The sequence below is a fragment of the Rhinolophus ferrumequinum genome, chromosome 20, assembly GCF_004115265.2.
Source record: "Rhinolophus ferrumequinum isolate MPI-CBG mRhiFer1 chromosome 20, mRhiFer1_v1.p, whole genome shotgun sequence".
Taxonomy (NCBI): domain Eukaryota; kingdom Metazoa; phylum Chordata; class Mammalia; order Chiroptera; family Rhinolophidae; genus Rhinolophus; species Rhinolophus ferrumequinum.
The window spans coordinates 20807415-20832081 of record NC_046303.1 but is presented as its reverse complement, the minus strand read 5'-3'; the positions used below and the strand labels follow the sequence as shown (position 1 = coordinate 20832081).

General features: G+C 36.9%; 1 protein-coding gene across 8 annotated transcripts in view; it reads left to right on the top strand.

The window, feature by feature from the left end:
* Positions 1-24667, top strand: part of HDAC9 (histone deacetylase 9) — a 664661-nt gene that overhangs the window by 306635 nt on the left and 333359 nt on the right. For 5 of the 8 annotated variants that reach the window (XM_033088749.1, XM_033088751.1, XM_033088748.1 and 2 more), the window contains exons 8-11: positions 9168-9283; positions 18771-18893; positions 21700-21910; positions 22319-22536. In XM_033088749.1, the coding sequence (XP_032944640.1) occupies positions 9168-9283; positions 18771-18893; positions 21700-21910; positions 22319-22536 (668 nt within the window). Of the gene's footprint in view, positions 1-4882; positions 5012-9167; positions 9284-18770; positions 18894-21699; positions 21911-22318; positions 22537-24667 lie in introns of all 8 variants that reach the window. The other 3 variants (XM_033088745.1, XM_033088746.1, XM_033088747.1) reach the window with 1 other exon arrangement.

The following is a 24667-nucleotide window of genomic DNA, read 5'->3' as shown; positions in this document are numbered from 1 at the left end:
TGCTTGGGTACGTATCATGTTGAGCTTTGGTGTGTGGGCTTCTGAAACGTTAGGAGTAAGTTTATAAAGCACAGCAAGGACTAAATGATGGTTATCTATCATTTCAACCTTCGCCCTCACCACGGACATACTAATATCCTCTGGTGGCTCAAAACCAGTATTGAAATACAGGTGAAAGTTTTTGCTAGAACCAGTGGGTATGGAATTTTACTTAGAAAAGTTGTATATAATACATTTTGAGAACATAAATTTATATTGTACTTCATAGAATATCAATAACTCCTAGTTTTTATAAGCTATGTCCTCAATTAATAAAGGAAAAAATGTTACGATGCCTCACATATTATCCTTCCCAACGTTGAGAAATTATATCTTTCTGAATGTCTCTATAATCAATAGAAGTTGACTAGCTTTGCTTTCTTTAGAAATAACAATGGTATTAAAAATGTTTTAAAATAAACTTCTAAGTATAAAATGTATCGAAATATTTAGTATTTTCAAGCTACTCATAGCACTCACTGATTTCTGGTAATCTTTCCTTTTTTCCTTCACTCTTTTTTACATCCCCTTGAAAATGTCTAACAGATATTTTTATCTCCTTTGATCATCCCAATTAACAACTGCCATTTACTGATAGCTTACCCCACACTTGGCAATACTGACATTTGGGCCCAGATAGTTTTTTGTTGTGGATGCTGTACTGTGTGCATTGTAAGATGTTTAGAAACAATCTCTGGCCTCTGCCCTCTAAATTCCATTAACAACTCCCCACACTTACAATAAAAAATAACTCCAGTCATTGCCAAATGTCCTTTGTGGTCAAAATTTTTGCAGGTTGAGAACCACCAGTTTATATTCTACTAGACGCTATTTCACTTGATTCTGTAAAAACTTTGCAAAATATGTAGGACTGTGTTAATCAGATCCTTGGCAGAAAACAGAACCTACACAGTATAGGTCATAGACTTTTTATTTATTTTTTTTATTTTTTTAAGGAGAGTGCAGTCTCACAGTGGCCCATGCAGGGATCGAACTGGCAACCTTGGTGTTATCAGCACCTCGCTCTAACGAGTTGAGCTAACTGGCCACCCAAGGTCATAGATTTTTAATGAAGGGACTACTTACAACTGCTTAGGGACATTGAGGCATGCAGAAAATAGTAGCAGGAAGCCATTCCCACCTCTAGGGCTGAAGGAGCAAGGAGAGGAAATCGTGTTCCAGGAGTGCAGGGAAAGCTAGAGCCATTGGGCCGAGGGCCTCTAGAAGAAGATGAAATAGGAAGAGACAAAGCTGTACCCCATGAGGCAGCACTGTAGCACAGAGACTATAGGGTACCCTAGCCCCTCTCCTCCTTAATTCTTTTATCACTCGCCAGTCCTACCAGTAAGTTGAGCTCAAATGAAATCCCACCAGCAAAGGACAGGAGTGATGCAACCCTAGGATTCAGCCTCCATGGGCTCAGCGAAAGAAAGAAAGAAAATGGAATCTATTGGGACAAATGGAGAAAAAATAAATAAAAACTGTCTGCAATTTTAACATGAGAAGCTGAGGTTTACAGATATGAAGTAATTCATCCAAAGTCAAATAGCTGATGCATGGAGCAGGCATTTGAATGCACATCTATTGATGTACACTACAAAGGTAGCACTCAAGCTAACTTGCATGAATGAACTGAAGTTCACTGAGACTACGAATTATTCAAGGTTATTGATTTTAGTAGCTGACAGATCCAAGACCAGAACCCAGTTCTCATGCCCAATCTGGTGATCACTTTTTTTATGTTGACCACAGAAAGAAATTTAAGAGCTACCGTGTTTCCCCGTAAATAATACCTAGCCGGACAATCAGCTCTAATGCATCTTTTGGAGCAAAAATTAATATAAGACTCAGGATTATATTATATTATAATATATAAGAGCCAGCCTATATTATAGTAAAATAAGACATAAGGCCAGTTCTTATATATTATAATATAATATAATATAATATAATCCTGGGTCTTATATTAATTTTTGCTCCAAAAGACGCATTAGAGCTGATTGTCCGGCTAGGTCTTATGTTCGGGGAAACGGTATATATATATATATATATATATATACATAGACATATATCTATCTATATATATACACATACATACACATATATCTATCTATCTATAGATAGATAGATAGATATATGTGTGTATATATATCTCCAGCCCATTCTCAAATAGACAAAGGTAAGAATAAAAGCTGTCTGCTGACCTAAAAAATCATTTTTTTTTCCTGAAAAGCTTATAGAATTCTAGGTTTCATGTAGAATGTTTAAGTGACGTATGCTGTTTTTCTAAGCTGTTGGCACATTTTTGTCTTGATTATGGAAACTCGGCCCCAGCTGGTGCAATGTGTTAGGAGAGGGAGGAAGATTGGACTGACAATCAGGAGATTGGGGGCCCAGTACTGGCTTGGTCATTGCTAGCTGCTGGTTGTGTCAGCCTTAACAGCAGTAGCAATAGTAAAAATTCTCTGAACCTCTTCTTCCCTTTTGCATTCACCCAGATCTTCACGGTTATTCTCAGGTATCGAATAGTGGTCACAGCTCTGTGAAATAAGGAAGATATTAGACTTTCATGTTTCACAAATGAAGAGTCAGTCTCAGAAAACACTAGAGTCTCACTGAAAATCCCATAACAGGGACGTGGTGCCATGGGGACTCAACTCTATATCTTCCCCCTGAAAATGCAGTGCCTTTTCTACTCCACCTTTTGAAGTGATCAATCAACAGATCTACTCCGTCTGGGCAGCCAGTCTGTCGTGTTTAATCCATTAGGTTTCATCATAAAGTCATGCCTAGATCGAAGCCTTGAGAATCTGTGTTTTTTGTCTTAGGGTTATAAGCAAGGTGACAACAGAGACCAATGTAGTTAGGGATGCTTCGTTTTTTCGTTTCTTGGTTTTAGGTGGATATATTTATTAACCTATAGCTTTTCAGAGACAAAATTCATGTTTTCAAAGGAATTTTAAAATAAATATATACAGTGGGAAAAAATCTAAGTAAATTAACGCAGTACCATTTTCTCCCTTTAATCCTGGGTGAGTTGGATGCTAGTAATTCAAATTCAGACTTTTCCACTAAGATAAAGGGGTTGACACTCCTGGAAGGTCTGGGCAAGAAGCTTAATCCTTCCCCCAAACTGTTTGCCTTCTTCCCCTTGAAGTGGGAGGCTCAGGAAGCGATACATTTCAGGTGTGTAATCATTGAGCTTTTTGTTTTTCATCCTAATGTCTGTCCACACCCTTAACCCCATTTCCTACTTCTACAGTATTTTTAGGACTCCATTTTTACTTTCATTGTTTTCAAGCACAAAATCAGTTGTACAACATGGAAAAATGAATTTGTTTTATTTTCTGTAACTGAATATTTCTTTAAATTCCTATTGACCCTTCCAGTTCCAAGAAAACCTAGAATGCAAGGGTTCTCAGTCCAAGGTAAAGCTGAAGGGAAGGGGAAACGAAAAGAACAAAGAGCAAACAAAAAGATAGATATTTGAACTCTAAGAGTAAAATAAGTAGATGAATAAATAAATTTTTTTAAGTTCTACTTTTGATACTTTTTGTAATCTGACATAATGTAAAACTCGTTCAAAGAAAGCATTTTCACTGATCAAAAATTCTAGCTACAGTGTATCATTATGTGTGACAATAATGCTTTGAAAACAAAAGTTCTGTAATTGTTATGGTGTTCATAAGGCAAAGGAGCAGTATTTTCATTATTTAGAAGACTAGACTTGAAATAGACCACCTGGGTACGGATCCTGACTTCATCCCTCTTGATTTATATGACCTTGGGCAAGTTACTTACCCTCTCTCTGTGTTTTGGTTCCCTCATTGATATAATCAGGGTATAAATAGAATCTATCCCATATGGATTTTTTTATGGCTAAACAATTTAATATTGACAAAGTGTGTAGAACAGTAGTGGAACATAGCAATCACTATAGACAGATTAGCTATCATCAGAAACATGCTTTCCATAATCATTATCACCACCACCACCACCACCATCATCGTTATTGATATCTACTACAAAGAAACTCAGTCCAATGTTTCCATTCTTCTAAAGTGTAATTATTTAAAAACCTAATAAATAATGGCTAATTATAGAGCATCACTATTTAGAATAGTTTAACCAAAGAAATAAAAGCACATGTGTGAATAATATACATTTGTTTTTTGGAACATATGCCCTAACTCAGAACTTTCAATCCTAAGTCTTGGCCACCCTTCCTTTCTAGTTGATTGCACACTCAGTGTATAGAAAGGTTTATTCATAATGATTCTATTTGGTTTGCTGTTACTATGCTGAGTGTATTTTCTCAGGCTCTCAGGTTAGAAACTACTGACAAATATTCCAGAAATCAGAATTAAGACATAAATTTTATGCTATCAGGGTGTCTTCTGACTACCATAAGTCAGGCCAGAGTCTCTAAAATTCACATTAGGGTACTGTTTTTGTGGCTGTTGGGTTTCACCCTTGAAAGAATTAAAAAGGACTGACAATGAAGTATAATAAATCCACTCTGACCCAAACATATTTAGTGATTAAACTTCCCATTAACAATCCCAATTCTGCTAGATAAAATAAGTAGAAACCTTATTATTTTTACTTCTTTCTCACTTTACATTTAGAGAAGTAGAAAAGCATTTCACACATTTTTATAAAAATAATGACTATATTTGTCTGTTTAATTAATGTAGAGTTAATGCCTTATTTACATGCTTGAGGTTTTCATTTGAAATGAGAAGGGACCAAGAAAAGGGTGAGCCATTGTTTTTTTTTATACACAGGAGCAATTGGCTCTCTAGTTTTAATTTTTATCTATTTTCTTTGTCTCAATCCCCAGCCTCTGAGCCCAACTTGAAGGTGCGGTCCAGGTTAAAACAGAAAGTGGCAGAGAGGAGAAGCAGCCCCTTACTCAGGCGGAAGGATGGAAATGTCACTTCATTCAAGAAGCGAATGTTTGAGGTGACAGGTAATTGAGGACTGGGCAGACAAACACTAAAAAATACTGGTAGTCGGAATGCAAAAAAATAGTTTAGAATAAATATGCCTGTTGCATATTAAAAGTTCTTTTGAGGAGAAACATTGAGAGGAAATGATATTGGAAACTCACAAGTAGTTCAGTAAACTCTGCCATGCATTCACCCACTGTGTTAAACAGGAAATGAATGAAAAACAGAACTGTGTCAATCTAGGCAGAACTAGGGAATGCCAAAGCTCATCTTAATCTTTTCAGAAACAGGCAGTCCATTTTGGGAATGCCAACCAGGAAAATATAACTTTTAATGAAATTTGATGAGAAATGAGCAGAGGGAGGTCCAAGAAGAACACTTCCCCCATACTCAGACATGAATGCACCAAATACATCTGGGAAAATTAAACTACATGGAACAGCAAAACCTTGACTTTTCAACAAATTTACAGAACTCATAAATGACTTTATGTGTTTACTAGTGAACTGGGACTTATGGCAGGAGGGGGATATATTGCCTTTTATGAAGGGAAAGAATCTGTCATTTTCACTAGTCTCAAATGGAAGAGTTCTTATTTTTTTTAGCTGCCAGGTTAGTAGTGGGGTGAACAGGTTAGGAAATTCAACCTGATGTCTTACAAAGCCCCCTAGTCCCAGTTGTACCTGGTGTGAAATTAGAGAAGACCTAGGGATACAAGAACTAAAAAAAGCTAGTCAAAACAATACCGACTACTGTTTATTGAGTACCTACTTAGAACTACGCATTGGAGCTGGTCATTGCCTTGGATTGCATCGATAAAGAAATGGTAATCTACAACCGTTTTTCTCCATTCTCAAAGAAAGTTGTGCTTATACCAGTGTAGTCATTTGATACATAATTTCTCCAAGATGAGGTCTTATCCGTAGCAGATTTTAAAACGTTATTTGTTTTCTCTATCTCATTTGACACGATAGTATCTGGTTTTGGGAGACAATATGGGGACAACTGTGGAGGCACAGGTAGAGAAGTATAGAATAGTCATGCAACTTATTAGTTTGACAGGTTATTTAGGAACAGAAAACGTTTACTATCCTATGCAACTCTGACAGATTAGTGTGTTTATCTGAAAAAAAGGATTAGTGGCAAAATTAGTATTTTTCCTTGAAGGATAAGAAATATTAAATACATAAACACAAATTATTTTCTTAGAGTTTATATTTATTTTCCAGTATCAAATATCACTAATTTAGGTCAAATGAATTCTAAATTCAGAGTTGTAGACTTGTTTCCCCAAGAAACATGTTTGTATTTAAGTAAAAATTTTAAGTAATTTTTCATAATAGAGGTCCCTGGTGGGTGTGGAGAATTGGGGAGTGAATCTGTTTTAATGAATGTAAAGAATAATGAACATACCAAATGTCTAACATAAATAGATATAGTTGATTTTTTTTTAATTGGAGAAAGTAGGCTCTCTCATAACAGAAAATAGAAAACCATATGCAGTGCTTTGTTTTTGCTTTAGAATCTTATTATCTAAGGTCATATTTTATGTATCCCAATGTTCTCTTTTATTTTCCTATTAATATCTTTTGTTGAACATTTTCTCCACAATCACTCTTTCTTTCTTACTAAATTGCAGTGAAATTTAGCTCAATACGTATCTTAGTAATGATTCTCATTTTTAAAGGTTATAATTTGCTAGAGTTTTACTCAAGTCTCTTTGCTTTTGAAATATCATGTTTTTCTCTTCCTAATTTTGTGAGATAATGACTCCCCTTTTCATCTGAGGAAATAATGCATATTCAAAGAAAGGCTTGCACATTTATTAGACACACATTTCTGGTCAATGAGCTGGGACTTGTGAGGCTTTGGTAGATAATTTTAACTGGTTCATTGCACTTATTCTAAATGTCTTTAGAGGATCTAAACTACTGGACACACAGCTTTCTTCACCTGCACTCCTTGTCGTTTCTTTGCCAGCTTTCATGGAATTTGGATGAGCTCTGGATCTTAATACTGATTATTTTTGCAGTCTAGTCAGACACCATCACTGCATTTTAGCAGTTCAATTGCTATTGCTTTTCTCTCACCTCTACATCTCTCTTCCCCATTTTCACAGGTTCAATGTCTGCTTTTCTCAAATTAGCTTTTTCTCAAATCCATGCCACCTCTCTCCTCCTAATAGTTGACATGGAACCCACTTCCCTGCCATCTTTCTCGTTTTCAAATTCAAAAGGTTTCTGCTGTTCTCCCCACCAAAGCCATGTTATTTGAAAATTCTAAGCCGTGGCCTGTCCCTCTAGCTGCTGTGCTTCCTCTTCTCCCCTCTTCACTGCCCCCAAATTTAACAACTACTCTTATTCAAGCCCCAGTTGCCGTATCATTTCTTTTCTGAGATTTTGTTCAGAGTTTCCAGAAAATCAGTTGCTACCTCCCCTTCCAGACGCTTTCCAGTGTGATATTGAAGATTTCTATTAGGGTAGTTACAGAATTCTAGTGCTCGTACAGTGATTTCTACATGAGGAAATTTTTCTGTCTGAATATCACATAAATTAATATAAATAATATAACTTTAAATGAACAAGACAGCATATTTAAAACAATGTTTGTTTGTTTTGTTTTGTGTTTTAAGATAGGATATGGAAATAAGACATTGATGGGAAATCAGTACTTAGTCATACAAGAAAGACAAGCATTAGGAGCCGGGCAGGGGAAAGAGGCTCTTAGGAGAATTTTTTTTTGTTTTTTAAAATGTGTTCTTCCTTCGTTAAGAGAAAAGTAATGAAGAAAGAAGCAAAGGTAAAAAGCAGATTAATCAAAATGTATGCAAGATCTATAAACAGAAAGGTAGTGAGCAAGATGTTTTTAAGAATTTTATGATACCAATGACTTGATGAAATCCTGCAGCAAGTAGGTGGCAGGATCAAAATTCTGTCACCAATCTCATGTTCTTCCCATTGGCATGGCACTTCTGAGTAGAGAAATATTTATAATAGAAAGTTGGAAGTTATAAGTGTTCCAAGGGAGGGTAAGCAAATATTGCCTGGAAATTGGGAATTCCCATTCACTGGGAGACAGATGATACGTGAGTCAGGCTTTGAGCTTAGCAGTTGGACTGGACTTGCAATGAAATAGGTGGAGGAAAAAGTGGATAAAAAAGCATAAAATGGGAAAGTGGCTCTTATGGAGAGTAGGTGATTTAAATTTGAGTGTGGAGCACAGAAAGGGCCATAGTAAGAAAGCATGTTAGGCTCCATTTTGAAGCAGAGGAATGGAAGCAAACTATTATAAAACGGAGTGCTAATATTAGGGGGCCCTGAAATGGAATCTGGAGGGCAATGGGAAGTCATACTTACACACGTCTGTACCCAGGTGAGGTTTGGACTTTTGGACTTACATGTTGCCCTAGAAGTACATCCTGGGACTTGCTCCTCTCCCTCTTACCTCAGAGTTTCAACACCTGGACCTAACCAGATCTTTTTGAACCAGTCATCCACGCCCTGTTAGTTACCAAAGGGAAAAGTTTCTTTTGTTCCAGTTCGTGGTTTTTGCCTTTATAAGCTCCAGCTATTTTTGTCTTCTTGGAGCACAGTTCAGGTCTTCCCGTGAGTCTGTGTCTCTCAGATTCAAATTTTTTAGATCCCAAATAAACTCTTAAACTGTCCATCTTAGAAGTAGATGAGAGATAATGTAAAGAAAAAAAAAATGAAATGACCTAGTTAGTAACTGATTAGATTTGGGATAAAGAAGGAAGTGAGAATAAGGGTAGTGATGAACCAAGACAAACAGGGCACATTTAATATTGGAATACATTGAAACTGATGCATATATAATGAGAGATTAAAAATATCCAGCATTCCAAAGGGATTCAGGCTGGAATTTATGAGAGGTGTAGGACAGAAATACAATTTTCATGAGAATATTCTACCTACAAATGATAGTTGATGTCACAATATTGAATGATTTGGAGAAGGGAAGGATATAAAGGATGAAACCACAAAGGTGAAATGTTTCCAAAATTTTCACAGTTCTTTTTATTTAGTAAAATGGTGCTTGTCATTTATTCAGTTAGGGAGTAAAAACAGTATCCAATGCTGTATGTTACTTAGAGTGTTAACAAACGTTCACCTTTGTATGTTTTTAATGAATATATTTGTACTTCACAATGTTTTTCAGAATCCTCAGTCAGCAGCAGTTCTCCGGGGTCTGGTCCAAGTTCACCAAACAATGGGCCAACGGGAAATGTTACTGAAAATGAGACTTCGGTTTTGCCACCTACTCCTCATGCTGAGGTAAGATGCTTAATGTTTTGATTCTTTTAAAAAATCAGATCCTCCTCCATTAGTACCCTAAAACAACTGAATTGAAGTTTAAAGCCACCTGTTCTTAGTTAATTTTCTTATAGATTTATAATGGTGGAATTGACTAAACCTGATTTTATTTCCAAAGTTTGGATGAGTTTGACTGACAGAAATGTTTTCTGTACCTTATGCCACAGTCTATGTCTCTGTATTTTCTCTCTCTCTCTCTCTCTCTCTCTGTCTCTTTCTCTCTCTCCCCCCCTTTTTCTCTCTCTTTTCATCCCTCCTTCCCTTCCTCCCTCTCATACACACATGGCACATTTATAATCAATTACTTATAAATTATAAAATTATCAGACCAAAATAAAATAGATGACAGAAACCCAGATCCCTGATAAGCCAGTAAGTCACTTTTGCTCTGAGAACATTTGTTTACTTGAACTTTGAGTTTTGGCTCTCAGGGCCTCACAAAACTCAGGAGACGGAAACCAAAGCCCAGTACTGACCAAGAAGGATAAGCTAACAAGGAACCCTCCACACGTTACACTGGAATCCCAAAGGCCCATATCTATGCTACATTGGTGAATCACCCCCAGCCCCAGAGATGTCTCGATGACGACCAAAGCAGGGCAGAATCTCTCCCTGACAAGTTATAACCAGAAGCTATTCCTTGCATGGGTTTTAGCCCAGACTTACATAACCTCAAACTGTTAATTTGGTTTAAAGTGCCCTAGATTTGAAGTTCCCCTACGGTTCTGGAAAAAGCAAATATAAATCCCATGTAGGGGGATACACCTTCATTCTAGATTTAAATGTTTTCCCTCAATTTTCCAAGGAAAATGAGCAAAATAGATATGTGCTCTCTTGCTTAAAACCATCTTTCAGCTATTAGAAGAGTAACAATTCAGGCCTCTACATTATCTCCAGGTTCTTCATGTATTTCCTGTTTCTTAGCATACTTCGTCCCTCTTTGTCTTTTTCATTATCCTTTCTAAAACGTGATACCTGATGGAATAAGTACTTCAGATTTATTTGTGGCCGTAGACGTAAGCGGGATCCTTGGATTATTGGTTATAGGTATTGTATTTCTGTTAGTGCAATTATATCTCCACATTGGTCAGTTTTCTGCAACCCTTTAGTCAATTTCTAAGAAAAGAACAACTTTAGATTTCCATTTCTTCTCAGTTTGAAGAATGTGATTCTCAGTAATAGCAGAAACACTAAAGGATCTGGGTTATAAATTGACCCTGGATGAATTTTATATACTTGGAAAATGAAAATAACACACTAAACTACATTCAACAGCATGTATAATTCTTAGAAATTCATTGTTGGTGCAAAAAGGTGCAGAAGACCACTTTATGGCATGATAGTATTTTATACGTTCAGAAACAGCAGCACAGTATTTTGATCGGGAAAACATATGTAGTGAAAGTACATTTTTAAAAGGCAAGGGAGTGAATACAAAATTTAGCCTGGTGGTTATCTCTCAGGAGGGAGGAAAAGGGGTGGTGACATGGTTTGTTACTGAAAAAGAAGGTATATATGTTCATTCATTATAAATACATATATATGCATACAGTACTTAGTACAACCTTTGTGAAATAAATTGGAAATAAATGGAAAAGGAGAGATTTTCTCTTTATTTTAAGCGTTTTATGACCTGTTGAATTAAATTCAGTGTCGCAGATTGTGATTTTAAAGACCCACCTTGTACAGTGGAGAATGTAAAGGAATTGGCTTATATTGTTTCAATCTGTTTTATATTCCTAAGAGCTTTACTGTCACAAATATCTGTTTAGATGCCCTAGCTTTTTAGTTAATTGTTGAGCATATTCTGTCACCACAAACCTTTCCTTTCACCCAATCATTAAAAAAAAGAAAACAGAAGGAAATGTGATTTAATGGAGTTTGAAAGAGTAGAGGTATTTCTTCAGGTCAGTGACAGGACATTCACCTCCGAAGCTGGAAAGACTAGTTCAAAAGCAAGCAGTGACTTAGCTCATAATGAATTAATTGTGTGCCTGAACTATGATCCAAAAGGCCAGGTGGGCAGACCTTTATGCACTGATGGGTAGCCTCTCTGTGGCCCAGAACAAAAAATTCAACCCTGATGGCTAACATGTGGTTTTCTGCTGTACTGCATTTACAGAGGTCTCTAGTGTAATTCATACTGGAGAGGTAAGGAGACAGCAGAAGTCAGACTGAAACTGACAGCAAATTAACATCCTAGCTTTGTAACGCTAAATACTTCCACTTAAACTAGAGAAAAGAGGAAAAAACTATTTTCAATTCTTGATTAACAGTCATTTTGAATTTAGTATGATTTTTACAGACATCTAAAGTTAATAATCGCATGTGATTTCATATCAAACAATATTTTGGGGGTTATTACTACATCCTTAACTACACTTTTGAAAACCAAGTTGGTTGCATCCTTCACCTTTTACAAAATAGGCTTATTTTACTATCTTTACTTCACTAGCACAGGTAAGTTTTCATTTTAAAATAGTGTAACAGTAGACATTTGAATTCTGTGATTTGGAAGTAGAAAAGCATGTCACCTAATTCTTCCAGAGTCCACGTAAATGAATGAGATTCTATTCCCCTCCAAATGGGAAATAGGAAAGTAAGGCTGGATTTCAGGCTGATTTAGAGGTGCAGGCAAAAAGAAAGTATTGCATTTGTAATTCACATGCCCTCCATAATTTAGATAAAGATTAAGACATAAGTAGCAGGAGAAGTCACTCATAAATTCAGGATAAGGTAACAGCACAGCGAATTCTACTGTATGGGTCTTGCATTCAGAAGGCTCCCCAGGAACCTGGATCCAAAACCAACTACTTTGTCGTCCTTGGTTAAGTCATTAAACTTGGCCGGAACCTCAGATTCCTTATCTAGTGAAAGGTAGTAATACTTATCCCCTCCCCTGACAGCTTTGTTGTGAGGAATCAGTGTTTGTAAGGCAGGTGGTAAATTGAAAACGCAAAGCAAATTCATTTTTGTTGTTAGCAATATGGACTCCTAATAGGGAAAACTCATTAGCATGTTTGTCTGCCAGACAGCACATCTCATGTGAGAGTGAGTCGCCAGGGGTTCTGACCACTTCTGTTCCATTTCTTCTATTTCTTACATCTATGCGCAGTCCTGAACTCAGATTGTTGGAGCGACTTGCTTTAACTCCTTTGTAAACTTGGTTGGGGAGCTGAAACCTCAGGAGTTTCTATTTCCAACTCCAGTCAGAGATGTCTTTACCTATCCAGTTAATAAGTTGTTAATACTGTGGGCTTGTGGCTTCAAATGTGTTTCCATGAATATCAACACCATTATTTTAGATGCAGTAGATTTATTTGATAGCTATTTTAACAGTAGCCAAGCAGCTGGTTTATTTCTAGTTGAACATTAGTGGCTGGCTCTGCTGTGCTATTTTTTAAAACCATTTTTCCAGCAGATACAAACAATTTTTTAAAAAGGATTCTAATCATAAGTTTTGGTACTCTAAAACCATCTGAAATGTCACTTGTTTTTCCCCAGTCTCACATGACTCATCTGCCTATTGTTTCATAATAGTTGTGACATTTGTTGTAAATGCTATGCTCCCTTCTGAGTGGGTGTATGGCTGTGGTTTTAGATGGCAGCACATAAAAACGCTTTCCCCAGCCTGGGGGAAAGGGAGTTTGCTATAACCAAAGAATCATTTACTAGGAATAATATGAGTCAGTATAGTAAAGCAAGACCTTTAACAAAACATCAGTGCCTTTTAAATGCAAAGGAAGCCTTGTCGCATAATTTTTGTCTCCAAATCATTTTATAGTAATACATTCTTGGGTGTCCAGAAAAAATAAAAACAACAGATTTTTACTGCCTAAAAAATGTCATTTTAGTTTTCTATCTGCTGTCTGAAAGGAGAGTAGAATAAATACTAGATAAATACTATCTTGAAAAATAGAACTAAAGCCATAGGCAAACATTAAAAGATTAAGAGATTTGTTTGTTTTTAATGTGGCTCTCTTCTTTTTAGATAGTCTCGATTTGGGGATTGGGACCTTTTAAAGCCAAAGCAGACTGAGGTTTAGAAGCACATGTTCTGGGATGCTGTTCCGATACACACAATCATTGCCTGATGGAGCTAGTCAGAGATGCTTCAGTCTTAGGCTGAAGGATCTGATGTCCAAGGAAGGTAGGCAGCTGCTCAGAGTTAAAGCCAGTGAGTAGCGCTCAGATGTAAAACGTTTAGTCTACACTTCTTTTTACTAGGTCAGACAGCTTTTCACCAAAACTCTGTAGATTCCTATGTTCCTTTTCTAATGCTCATGCACACTGTAGGTAATTTTGAACATGCAGTAAAATGACAATTCTGCATCCACTTTTTCTGTGAGCTTCTTTAAAAGTATGTGACTATTTACATAACTAGTATTGTCAATGGTCCTTTGTCACCTAAAGAAAAAAGGTACCTCCCTCTTTGCCTCCCTCTTTCCCTCCTTTCGTTCCTTTCTTCTTTCCTTCTTTCCTTGATCTTTTCCTCTGTATCTTTTAACCCCACCTCTATTTTCCTTGCCCCCATAAGCAGCCATTTTCTCCTGTGTTTTTGTTTGCATGGATTCTTACATTGTATGTGTTTTTTTGCTTTGTGCCCATGAATTTTATCAATCTCATTCCATTTCTTATTTTATCACTAAGTATAAGTTTTTAAATCTAGTCATGTCATTACAGGTGCAATACCTAATAGTTTGCTTTTAATCACCGGAACAGTCCGTGGTGGGCACTGCTCCATTTTACCTATCCATTTTCCAGTTGATGACTCAGTGGCCTCCAGTTCTTACTAACCACCAAAAAGTCTTTAATATACAGAGGGTGCCCAAAAAAGCGTATGTATACGCATGTTAAACAAGGCAAACTGTATTAAAATTGTAACACTCAATATATACTGATAACAAAAGGTGAATACAAGTCACCTTTGACTTCTGCAATTACAAGAGGTGCCCAAAGTGGTTACCATCAGTGTCCAGACACTTCTGACTACGGCGAACTAGTGATTGAGCAACACTGACCAATGTGTCCACTTGTATACATTTTTTGGCACCCCCAGTATACCCCTCGACGTCACCCTGTAAGCTTAGGAAGAGAATTTCTTGAAGACATAATGCCCAGCAGAAGAATCACCGGGTCATGGTGTTGTGGGCGAGGGCCGAACGTTCCACCACCCTCAAAGTTCTTGCTGATCAAAAAATCAAATAGACATGAGACAGATTAATAAGAGCAATTAACCAAATTTAGTACATATATATGTATGGAAACCCCACATACAGGAGAGCACCAGAGACCCCACATTCATGAGAAGTTCAGAGATGGGAAGGGTGAAGCGATGTATAAAACATCCGGAGCTAGGGACGAGGTCATGCACCTTGGGGGCTTCAGAGGTTCCCTGCTGGATGGTAAGAAGAGCAGATGCTTAGGAAGTAGAAGTTTGCCCTGCCCTAGAGACAGGTCAAGATAGAGGTTATCTCTGATAATCTCTTATTACAGGCAGGGCCCCTAATTCAAGTTCTAGGTTAGTTAAGGGAGAGACAGAAGTTTCTCTTGAGCTTTCCGCTAAAGTTGCCTTTAGCTCAAAACAATCTGCATACCAGAGAGGCACATCTTGGGGTGACTTATTCTGAAACCCCACAGTGTATAGTGTAATTATTTTGGTTTATGGTGCTCAGTTGTTCACCAGAATTACTATACCAGTCTACAGTCCCACCAGCAATGTGTGATAGTTTTTACCTTTTTTAAAATCTCCTTAACATTAGACATTGCCATGTTTTCTCATTTTTGCCAGTGTCTATTGTATAAGACATTCTGAATCTTTTTATTGCTACTAATAACTCCTTGATTTCAGTGGCAAAATAAATAGCTCTATTGAGAGACATATAATTTTTCAGTTTATGTATATTTTATTCATTGAATTGCTCATATTATCCATAAGAATGGCTTCCAATTGCTGTGATGGTGAGAAATATAATTAAATTTGAAGGTCATTATTAAAACATGTGTTAGTCTCCTCTGCAGCAACATCTGGCTCAGTCAAATCCCTCTTCCCAACATCATGCTCTTTCTGGTGAAATGCTAGCTACCCATCGAAGCCTGGTTTAAAACTGACACCCTCCTCTGTGCCACTGAAGTGTTTTAACCCTGCTCTAATTATAGTAATGATTACAGGTCACTAGTTCTCTACTTTTCTGTGTACCTGAATTGCATGTTGAACTCGTGTGGTTTAGGACGTCTTTGTACACCTACCACCCAATACCACACTGTTAATCTAACTTGATTTATTAATTGTTTTGTGAATGTTAAGTGATGTCCATTTATACATTTAATACTTCCATTTCATCTTATGACAGCAGTAGTTTCTGGTTCTGAAAATTTTCAAATTAAAACCATCTTCCCCATGTTCTAAGATGTGACGCTTTGGCATCTTAGCACAGCACTGATTTAAAGGCTGGATCAATTTTAAAACTGCGTTCTGCAGAAATCCTGGTTTTGTCAGGAAATACGTGTGAGCTCACCACAATGCCAAGGTGGAGTCACCTTCCAGCCTCACAAGAATACTGGTCCGGATCTTCTATTGTCTGAGTGAAATGGTACTACTAGCTCTCACCACCTGTTTTTCTGGTTTTCAACTGTGTCTGCATTCTTTTAAGCAATACAGAATACAGGTCCAGGTTCTTCTTAAGAAACAATAACCTGGAGCTGACAGACTGCTCCCATCAAAAAGCGAAATTGAAGAAAGTTCGATTTAAAGAAGGTAGTTTGGGGAAAACATTCTTGTTTTTAGGTCCGTTATTTGCGAGTCTAGCCATGGAAGTCTACATAAATGCTGTGCAGTTTATCTGTAATCAACGCGAATAAACTAAGTAACATCCTAGTCACGGAAGTTCTAATTTGATATTATACCAGTTAGCCTCTGTGGGGAGAACCAACTATACCTAGCGAACGAGGGGGACTCAGGACTTCCCTTGCTTCCTTTGGAGTTGTCTCCAAGACTTTAAAGGTCCTTGTGTCTACTGTCACCAGGACTTTTGCTTTTCTTCAGGTCAGCGGACTCCCAGTTGCACACTTTTATTCTTTTCCATAACCTTCAGGGCCTGATTTTGCTGCTTCTCCTTCTAAAGCTTCCCCCTTCTCCATACTTTTTTATGGTTCCCTTCTCCTTCAATAACAGCTGCAGGGTGGTGGTGCGTAGCTTCTGCAGCAGTGCCTGACAGCAAGTCATATAACCTTGATCCGTTTAAAAGTGTTATTGTGGATCCCATTGGGAACTAGAACTGGAGAAATCACTGAGTTTCTTCATCCATAGCATGAGCATAACGATAGCTGGAGACTATCTATGAGGAATAGGTTACTGTCCAAAAAATCTCTGACACAGATCTTGGCACATGGTAGGTGCTGGAAATCAACACACTGTCTGTCATAGGAAATGGAGCCACTCAATTTTGATATGAAACTACAGGGGTCTGAAATCCCATAGTAAGAGTATTTCCAAATCCCTTCCCTTTGATCAAAGCCTGTGCGAGTAGCCAGTGTGTTTCTGCCATCATTACGTCTGAGAAGACACCTTGTTCTTACTGGAGTGTAGGTTTGCTTCCCGTGATGCAGTGGGAGGACATCACAGAAGTTCTGTCTGGGAAACAAACATAACCTCTTTTGTAAGGTCTGCAGTAACTTTTGCCATCATTCTCACAGTGCTGTGAGAAGCAGACACAACCTTGAATGAATATTATACATAATTTAAAGTGCATATTTCCCACATTTGTTTCTCTTCGTCTTTGAATACAGAAAAATAAATGAAATATCCCTTTATTATAAATTATCACTTGCTGCCAATAAGCAAGTTAAAATAATTTTTTTTATTTCCTCATACATTCTTTTCTTGTTCAGATATGTATTCCATACTTAAAATTGGGGACCAGATGTTAAAAGTATATTAGTGTAAGCAAAGCAGTAGTTTATCTTTTTAGTTAAAGCAAATATGCAACTGTTGGGGATAACCCCTAAAATAAAATTGCAATCTCACCCATTGTAGTAATAAAATCCTTTCCAACAATCTTCATGATAGGGTATTTTAGACAACTTTGTAAAGGGTTGCATGTAATGTCAACATAATGTTAAAAATTTCAGTATACCTCTTGATTTTTCATGCACAAATGTCCAACTTGTTCTTTTGAGAAAAAACAAAAGCTGAGTTAGCTTGGAATTCCAAGTTTCAATGACATAAATCCACATTAACCTTCTGCTTTTATTATGGTAAGGCTGTGACTCATCTCCAAACAAACGTATGATTGAGGTGATGTTTTGGAATAACATCCTGTGTTTTGGTGGCGCATCACTCTTCAGTGACATTCTGAGCTGGCATTGTATTAGCACATGATATTTTCCCCAGTTAATTGATATCCCAGGTTTGTCCAGGGGAAAATCTACAGTTCCCCCAAACATGCTTGACAAGTTATTATATTTACTTTAGTCAAAGCCCGTGTGTGCAATATCCCTCTTGGAGGTGGTCTATTATTGGAGTCCCATATGCTTTTTGTTTGGGAAGAAAGCAGTCACTGTGTCATACTGTTACATGGAGTATTCTTTTTCAGGGATGTTGTTCCCTTGGGAACCATATCAGGCCAGAGTTCCTTAGTCTAATAAGACCTTTGTAACTCTTATTGTATAAGAGTTCTGGGAGGGAAGCAAGAATTAAACAGAAAATGTAATTCAAGCAACCCTATTAGGCCACATGTGGGAAAACATGACTCTTAGTATTGGATTTAAAAAAAGGTATTTGTTGTAAAAAGGACTGTGATACCAAAATGTTCCAGGTATTTCAGTGTAAATGAAGGCTATTGTGGCACAGGGAGCTCATAACATGTTAACGTTTACTTCAGTTTCTGAATATGAATGACCTTAAAAAAAAACAGAGTTGTCTATTTATAGAGTTTATATTTTAAAAGGTATTATTTATTACAGAAATCCTATATGTGATATTTAATCTAGGATTTCTTTGCATGAGTTTTCTCATCAGTAAAATGATGTTTAACCCATATGAAGATAATGATGACAACAGCAGTATAAGCATATTTACCACTCAGTAATACAAGATAGTATATATACTCACAAGAATTAATTCAATTTACTTTACTAATTGATGACAAACACACTGAGTTTGGTCCATAAAGCTAGAAATTAAAAAAGGAATTTTGCAAAATGAACGTAGAAGCCCTGTTTTCAGATTTTATACTTATGTCTAATGAAGAAAATTTTAATTTAACTTTTGCATATACTATTTGGATGCAGAAATGATAAAATAATTAAAAGACCTAAAAATATTTTGACTAATTATTATCATATAAAACCTATTGTCTGAAATATGAGCATTTTACAGAAAATTTGTGATATTGTAATATTTAGAGACTGCCCTTTCATTTTTTTTTCATTTTTTTTTTCTTAACAGCAAATGGTCTCACAGCAACGCATTCTAATTCACGAAGATTCCATGAACCTGCTAAGTCTGTATACCTCTCCCTCTTTACCCAATATTACTTTGGGACTTCCAGCAGTGCCAACCCAACTCAATGTAAGTCTTTATACAGCAACAGACTAAACCAATCCAAGTGATATTTTCACAGGGGAACTCTCCTTTCTGGTATATTTAGACTTCAGAGAAACTTGGTAGAGTCTGTTCTCCTTCACTGTTTACTGGGTTGTTCAAAGATATTCAGTATAATCCTTTCAAATTAAAGGGTTATACTGGTTCACATAATAATATATAAAAATAATAACTGACATTTATGTAATGCTTCATAGCTTGTAAAAGAGAAAGCACTTTCCAGATATATTATTTTATTAGTTCCACACAACCATCCCATGAAATAGAGATTACAGGCCATGTTTTGACAGAAGAAGAAGCTGAGAACAGGAATGTCCAAAAATCCAAGATCACTCAGCCCGTAAGTAGTAACCCTGGAGCTCAAGCCAGGCCAGTGCTGAGAGGTGTAGCTTCTTATCTAAAGCACAGAAGCATATGTTTATAGAATTTATTTTGTGAATGTCTTTATTTGGGGAGTTTAAGTTACTGACTCTGTGGTACTGAAGAATATGTATCTGGAAAACCTCTCTAAGAACAATACTAAACTCTTCCCAGGAGATTCAAAGTGAATCAATTACTTTAAGAGTCCTGACAACTGAAATAGGGTCTTTTGGAGGTCATTGTCCTACTAGCAGAAGATAGCAATAATTATTTTATACATATTCCCTAAAATAATATAAATTTTAGTCATCGTAAAAGATTTGTAAGCTTTACCTAGAATAATTCATCTGTGAAATGATAGTAAATTAAATTGTACTTTATGCAAAGGTCATGTGATACATTAGGTTTAAACAGAGATACGTCCTAACCCTTGGCACTAATTTTACCAGTCTTTAGCAGCAAGTCTTCCACTGAGTACAGCTTGTCAAATTCACATCTTTCACAATATGCCCACATCAGGAAATTATAAAGAGGTGATCATTTCGTGACTAATTTATTTTCAAAATATAAGACCTGTATATGGTACGCTAATTTATGTATAAGCATGCCTATAGTGACATTTTTACCTGAGAAATTTTATGGTTGTGTTCAATACATATTATAAAATCAATCTAAGATGTATCTTAGTATATATTTGGTGTTTCTAACAGAGTAGACTGTTATATGATATAGTAATCTTATACCAGTGAGGAGAAAGCAAAATTTGAATGTTGTTTTATATCTGGGGATAGAAGAAGAAAGGATTAAAAATACCAAATTCAACTATGCCCTTGAAATTACACATGAAACATTTGTAAACAATTGGTTCTAGCAAAAAGAAAATAAGGAATTAGGGATAAAACTAAACATAAATATCCATGGATGATATTTTCAAATCTTCACTTACTAAAAATTATTTTTCTTTTATACCATTTTTTCCCCTCTCTCCTGATGATTAGTAAATACTGCCACAAAAACTTCTTATGACATATGAATAGGCATTTTACATGCACTCCTTCTCGCATGCTCTAACTCACTCCTAGCCGCTAACACAAACATACACCACTTTTGATGTGGTCAGGGAGAATTTTTTTCTCAAAGGACCAAGTACTAAAGCCAGACCATTTAATGTTTCGATGGTAATACAATTTGGTACCATTGGATGCATAAACCAGTGTGGTTTGGATTGAAGTTTCATTTTTCTTTACTTCCATTTTGGTGTGGATGAGGCCATCACAATTAATTTTTCAAGTTTAGCATTGCTTTGGCAAAGGGATGTCTAATATTTCATTTCCCCACTGAGTAGTGGGAAATTTTAAGGAAAAGAGGCCAGAAGAAGGAATCACTTCTAGGTTAAACATTGCCTTGACTTGCTGTGTGAGTAAGACAAACCATTTACCTCTTTGTCCTTTAATTTCTCCATCACTGAAAATTGCTTTGCTTCCCTGGTGCACAGTAATTTTGAAAGATGAAACATGAGTTTTGAAAAGAAACATGCCACATAATTTTGAGGTATTAGACTTCTGCTTTTGTAATACTAAAATGACCACCATTCATTAAATTCTTTGAATAGGATAATTCATTATTACTATTGATGATATAATTATTATTGCCTTATTACTGTTATCATACTTTTCAAGTTCTTAATAGCATTTTCATTTGATCTAATTTCACTTGTAGTTTATTTTATTAAACAAAAGTATCTGGAGTGTCATTTTCAATATTTGGTGATTTGGGGATCTGTATGAATTAAGATAAAATGCATGTTTAAATCAAATCCCTGCATATTTTATCCAACCTCTCCTTGAGTTATCCAAATAATTTTGTTTTAAAAATTAAACATTGGAAACTTACAGCTCTGTGAACTTATTAGAGGACAGGTAGAGAAAGGCTGGGTTGTTGCTTATGCTTAAGACTCCAAAATTCCGACCATTTTATCTCCAGCTTCTTAATCAGTGTGACATAGTTGTTAGTTCAGCAATTTGAATACATTTTACTTCTCCAGTGTACCTTTTATTTAAGCAGTGTATTGAAATATTTCAGAAACAAAGTTCCCAGTTATTAAGCCTGAAATTAGCATCATTTTAATGTTAAAAAATCTTTTTATTGAGTTCAGTACAATACTACCCACTAGTAGATTGTCTCCAGTACTTCAATTCTATTTTTATATCTCCTTTGTTAATTCAGTCAGTTTAAAAGTCTTGCTGTTAACAATTTTCCATACTCAGCCATTGGTAAGATGGTAGTTTTTTTTGTTTGTTTTTTGTGTTTTTTTGGTGAGGTACTATGGAATAAAAACTAATCTAATAATGTACAGATGCAATGACCCACATGGATGAAAGATAATTAACATCTTTATTATTTCTTGACACAGGCTTCAAATTCGCTCAAAGACAAACAGAAGTGTGAGACCCAGACACTCAGGCAAGGAATCCCTCTGCCTGGGCAGTACGGGAGCAGCATCCCAGCGTCTTCAAGCCACCCCCATGTTGCTCTAGAGGGAAAGCCGAACAGCAGCCATCAAGCTCTCCTGCAGCATTTATTGTTGAAAGAACAAATGCGACAGCAAAAGCTTCTTGTGGCTGGTAATTAATAAGGGCACAGTTTGTCAGTCTTTTGGGGGGCTTTTATTATGATAGTGATCCAATGTAATGTCTTTTTAACTCAAGACCCTCATAAAGATTTACCATGTCATACAAGGGTTTCCCTGATACCTGGTGCTGTGGGAATGGCTATTATCCTTATTTATCCCTCTAGATCCATGGGGGCGGGGGATGCGGGAACCTCACCTTATTTAACCTTTATATATACCAAAGTGGTAGGTAAGACACATGCCTATCTAATGCTTCGGCACTTCTGCCTTCACCCCATCCAACCTAGCCTTCTTCTGATGTTTACCTGGTAGAATCACTACTTCTCATAAAATGTATCCCATATATCTGTTTTCTGTGGCTTCTTGTTAAATTGTGTGTGTGCGTGTGCATTTTTTTCAGGTGGAGTTCCCTTACATCCTCAGTCTCCCTTGGCAACAAAAGAGAGAATTTCACCTGGCATTCGAGGTACCCACAAATTGCCCCGTCACAGACCCCTGAATCGAACCCAGTCTGCACCTTTGCCTCAGAGCACATTGGCCCAGCTGGTCATTCAGCAGCAGCACCAACAGTTCTTGGAGAAGCAGAAGCAATACCAGCAGCAGATCCACATGAACAAAGTAAGCCCCCAAGCCAAGTCAAAATGTCATAACCACTGGTGTGGAAATTGGGGTTCTCTTCACTGATCTGGGCATGCAGAAGGAGCCTGTTGGTATATATCGCAGTCCAAAGGACTTTGCCGTCCTAGCCCTGCTGTCAGGGTCGAGGACACCATCGCAGTGTCAGGGTTTTCACCATCATTACATTCACGGGATGTTTGTAGCAAAACTGTGATTAGAGATGAGCGAGGTCTTTTATGACTGAGCGCCTGTTTTCATACATAAGCACATACAGGCACATGTGTGCAGAGCCTCGGTTGTCGGGATTGCAGAAAAGGCTTACAGCAGAGTTGAATGTGGTAGATTGACATCTCAAAAAGTTTGCACAGGTGCCGGCCGATACGACAAGATTATAGCCAACAAGGTATTTTCAGCAACTTGGATGCAACCATGTTATATTTACTTTTTACTGTGCCCCACTCACTCCAGGGTTTAAAACAGTTTCTCAGAAACTTGTGGTAATTTCTTTCCGGCAGCTTTACTGTGGCCGAAATAGACAGCGAATGTCTGAATGTCTGTATCACACCACATCCTTAGAAGCTCTCCTGCTGAGGCAACCACAAAGAAACACTGATTACAACATAACAATGTCAGACAGGCTGGTAAAGCATTTTCATTGAATATGTAAGCAAAACTGATCTGTCCAGTTTTGCTGTTACCCTCTGTGAGGAGGCTTACAAAGCAGAATTTTCTCATTCCTGGAAAATGTTGAGATTCTGAGTATCAAGATTCTGTCCACTCTCCTTTGTTACTGTATCACCTAGAGGTATCTTACAGAGGCATTATATTGAGAAGTGATGTCCTATTTACTTATATAAAGCTAAAAATTGGCTTAGTATTAAAATGTTTTTATTGTGACATAAACAAAGCAAAACCTCCTGGGCAAAAGTAGCGGTAGGAAAAGGGAGTCTTTATCATGCGCTCACCTTATTGTGGGTGGGTCTAGAGTTTTTCTCTTCTCTTTGGCCTCCCCCTTACAAGGCAGAGCCATGAAGGGAGCGTGGGCTGAAGATCACTCTACTGAAAAGAAATTCTTTCAGCTCAGTCCTTTGATGCTCTCAAACATGATGTGTGTGGGATTGGGGCTGGTGTGGAGGGATGGCAATGGCAACTGCCTTGCCTGCCACCTTTCTCTATACCGCAGACCATATTTCATTATATTGCAAACTCTTTATATAGCATCAGATTAATGCCTATTTTATTGCCGCAGTATTTCTCTAAATTTATCGAATTATTTTCTATCAAATCAGCCTCATCATAAGAGAGCCAAATTCCTTGTACAATGGCGTAATATTGTTGACTTGAATGTGAGTCTGCATATGTTTGCTGTATTATGGTAGAGTTAGGTTTGTTTTGTGGTCTCTCAGCATTGCTTAAAACTGCCGGGTATTCTTGAAAAATGTCTAGGGAGAAAAATGTATGTGGAAGGAAAGATTGGGAATCCTACTATTTGCCTTATAACATTTTGATCTGAAATTAGGTTTGTGAGATTCCTACGAATACCTTTAAGAATATTTTGGAATATATGTTTTCTGTCCTAGCGCTGCCACTGTTTCAGAGTCAGATGGTATGTGAGTATCAGAATCTACATTTTAGTGTCGTTCCCCACCCTGAGATTTTGACAGGTGATGCAAATCTCAGTCACATGGAAGAAACTCAGATGAAAAGCAGGTATTTCCATTTTAACAATGAGAAAGGCAAACCTTATCAGAGACCTTCCCCCATGGGGAGCTGATTCCTTGGAGTCTGTTAAAAATTCTTCCCCAAATTAGAAACAAACCTACACTTTTAGGTACATGTTTGTACAGTGGTTTGATTATTAAATCTTGTCTTAATTAGGCAAAATGAAGTCCAGAAAACTTCAAAGAACAAAGCTGATCTTTATGTATTAACCTCTCTCAGTTTGGGTGTTTAGATTACTCAAGGAAATCTCCAGTTGGCTTTTCTCCAAGTATGTATTCCATATGTTTAATCAAGATGGCATATACACATTGGGTATTCTCCAGATTTTGAAAATATTTCACCTGCCCTCAATTGTCTAAGGGAACAGAGAAGAATCTTATTAAAGAAATATTAAACCTCTGTCCTATTC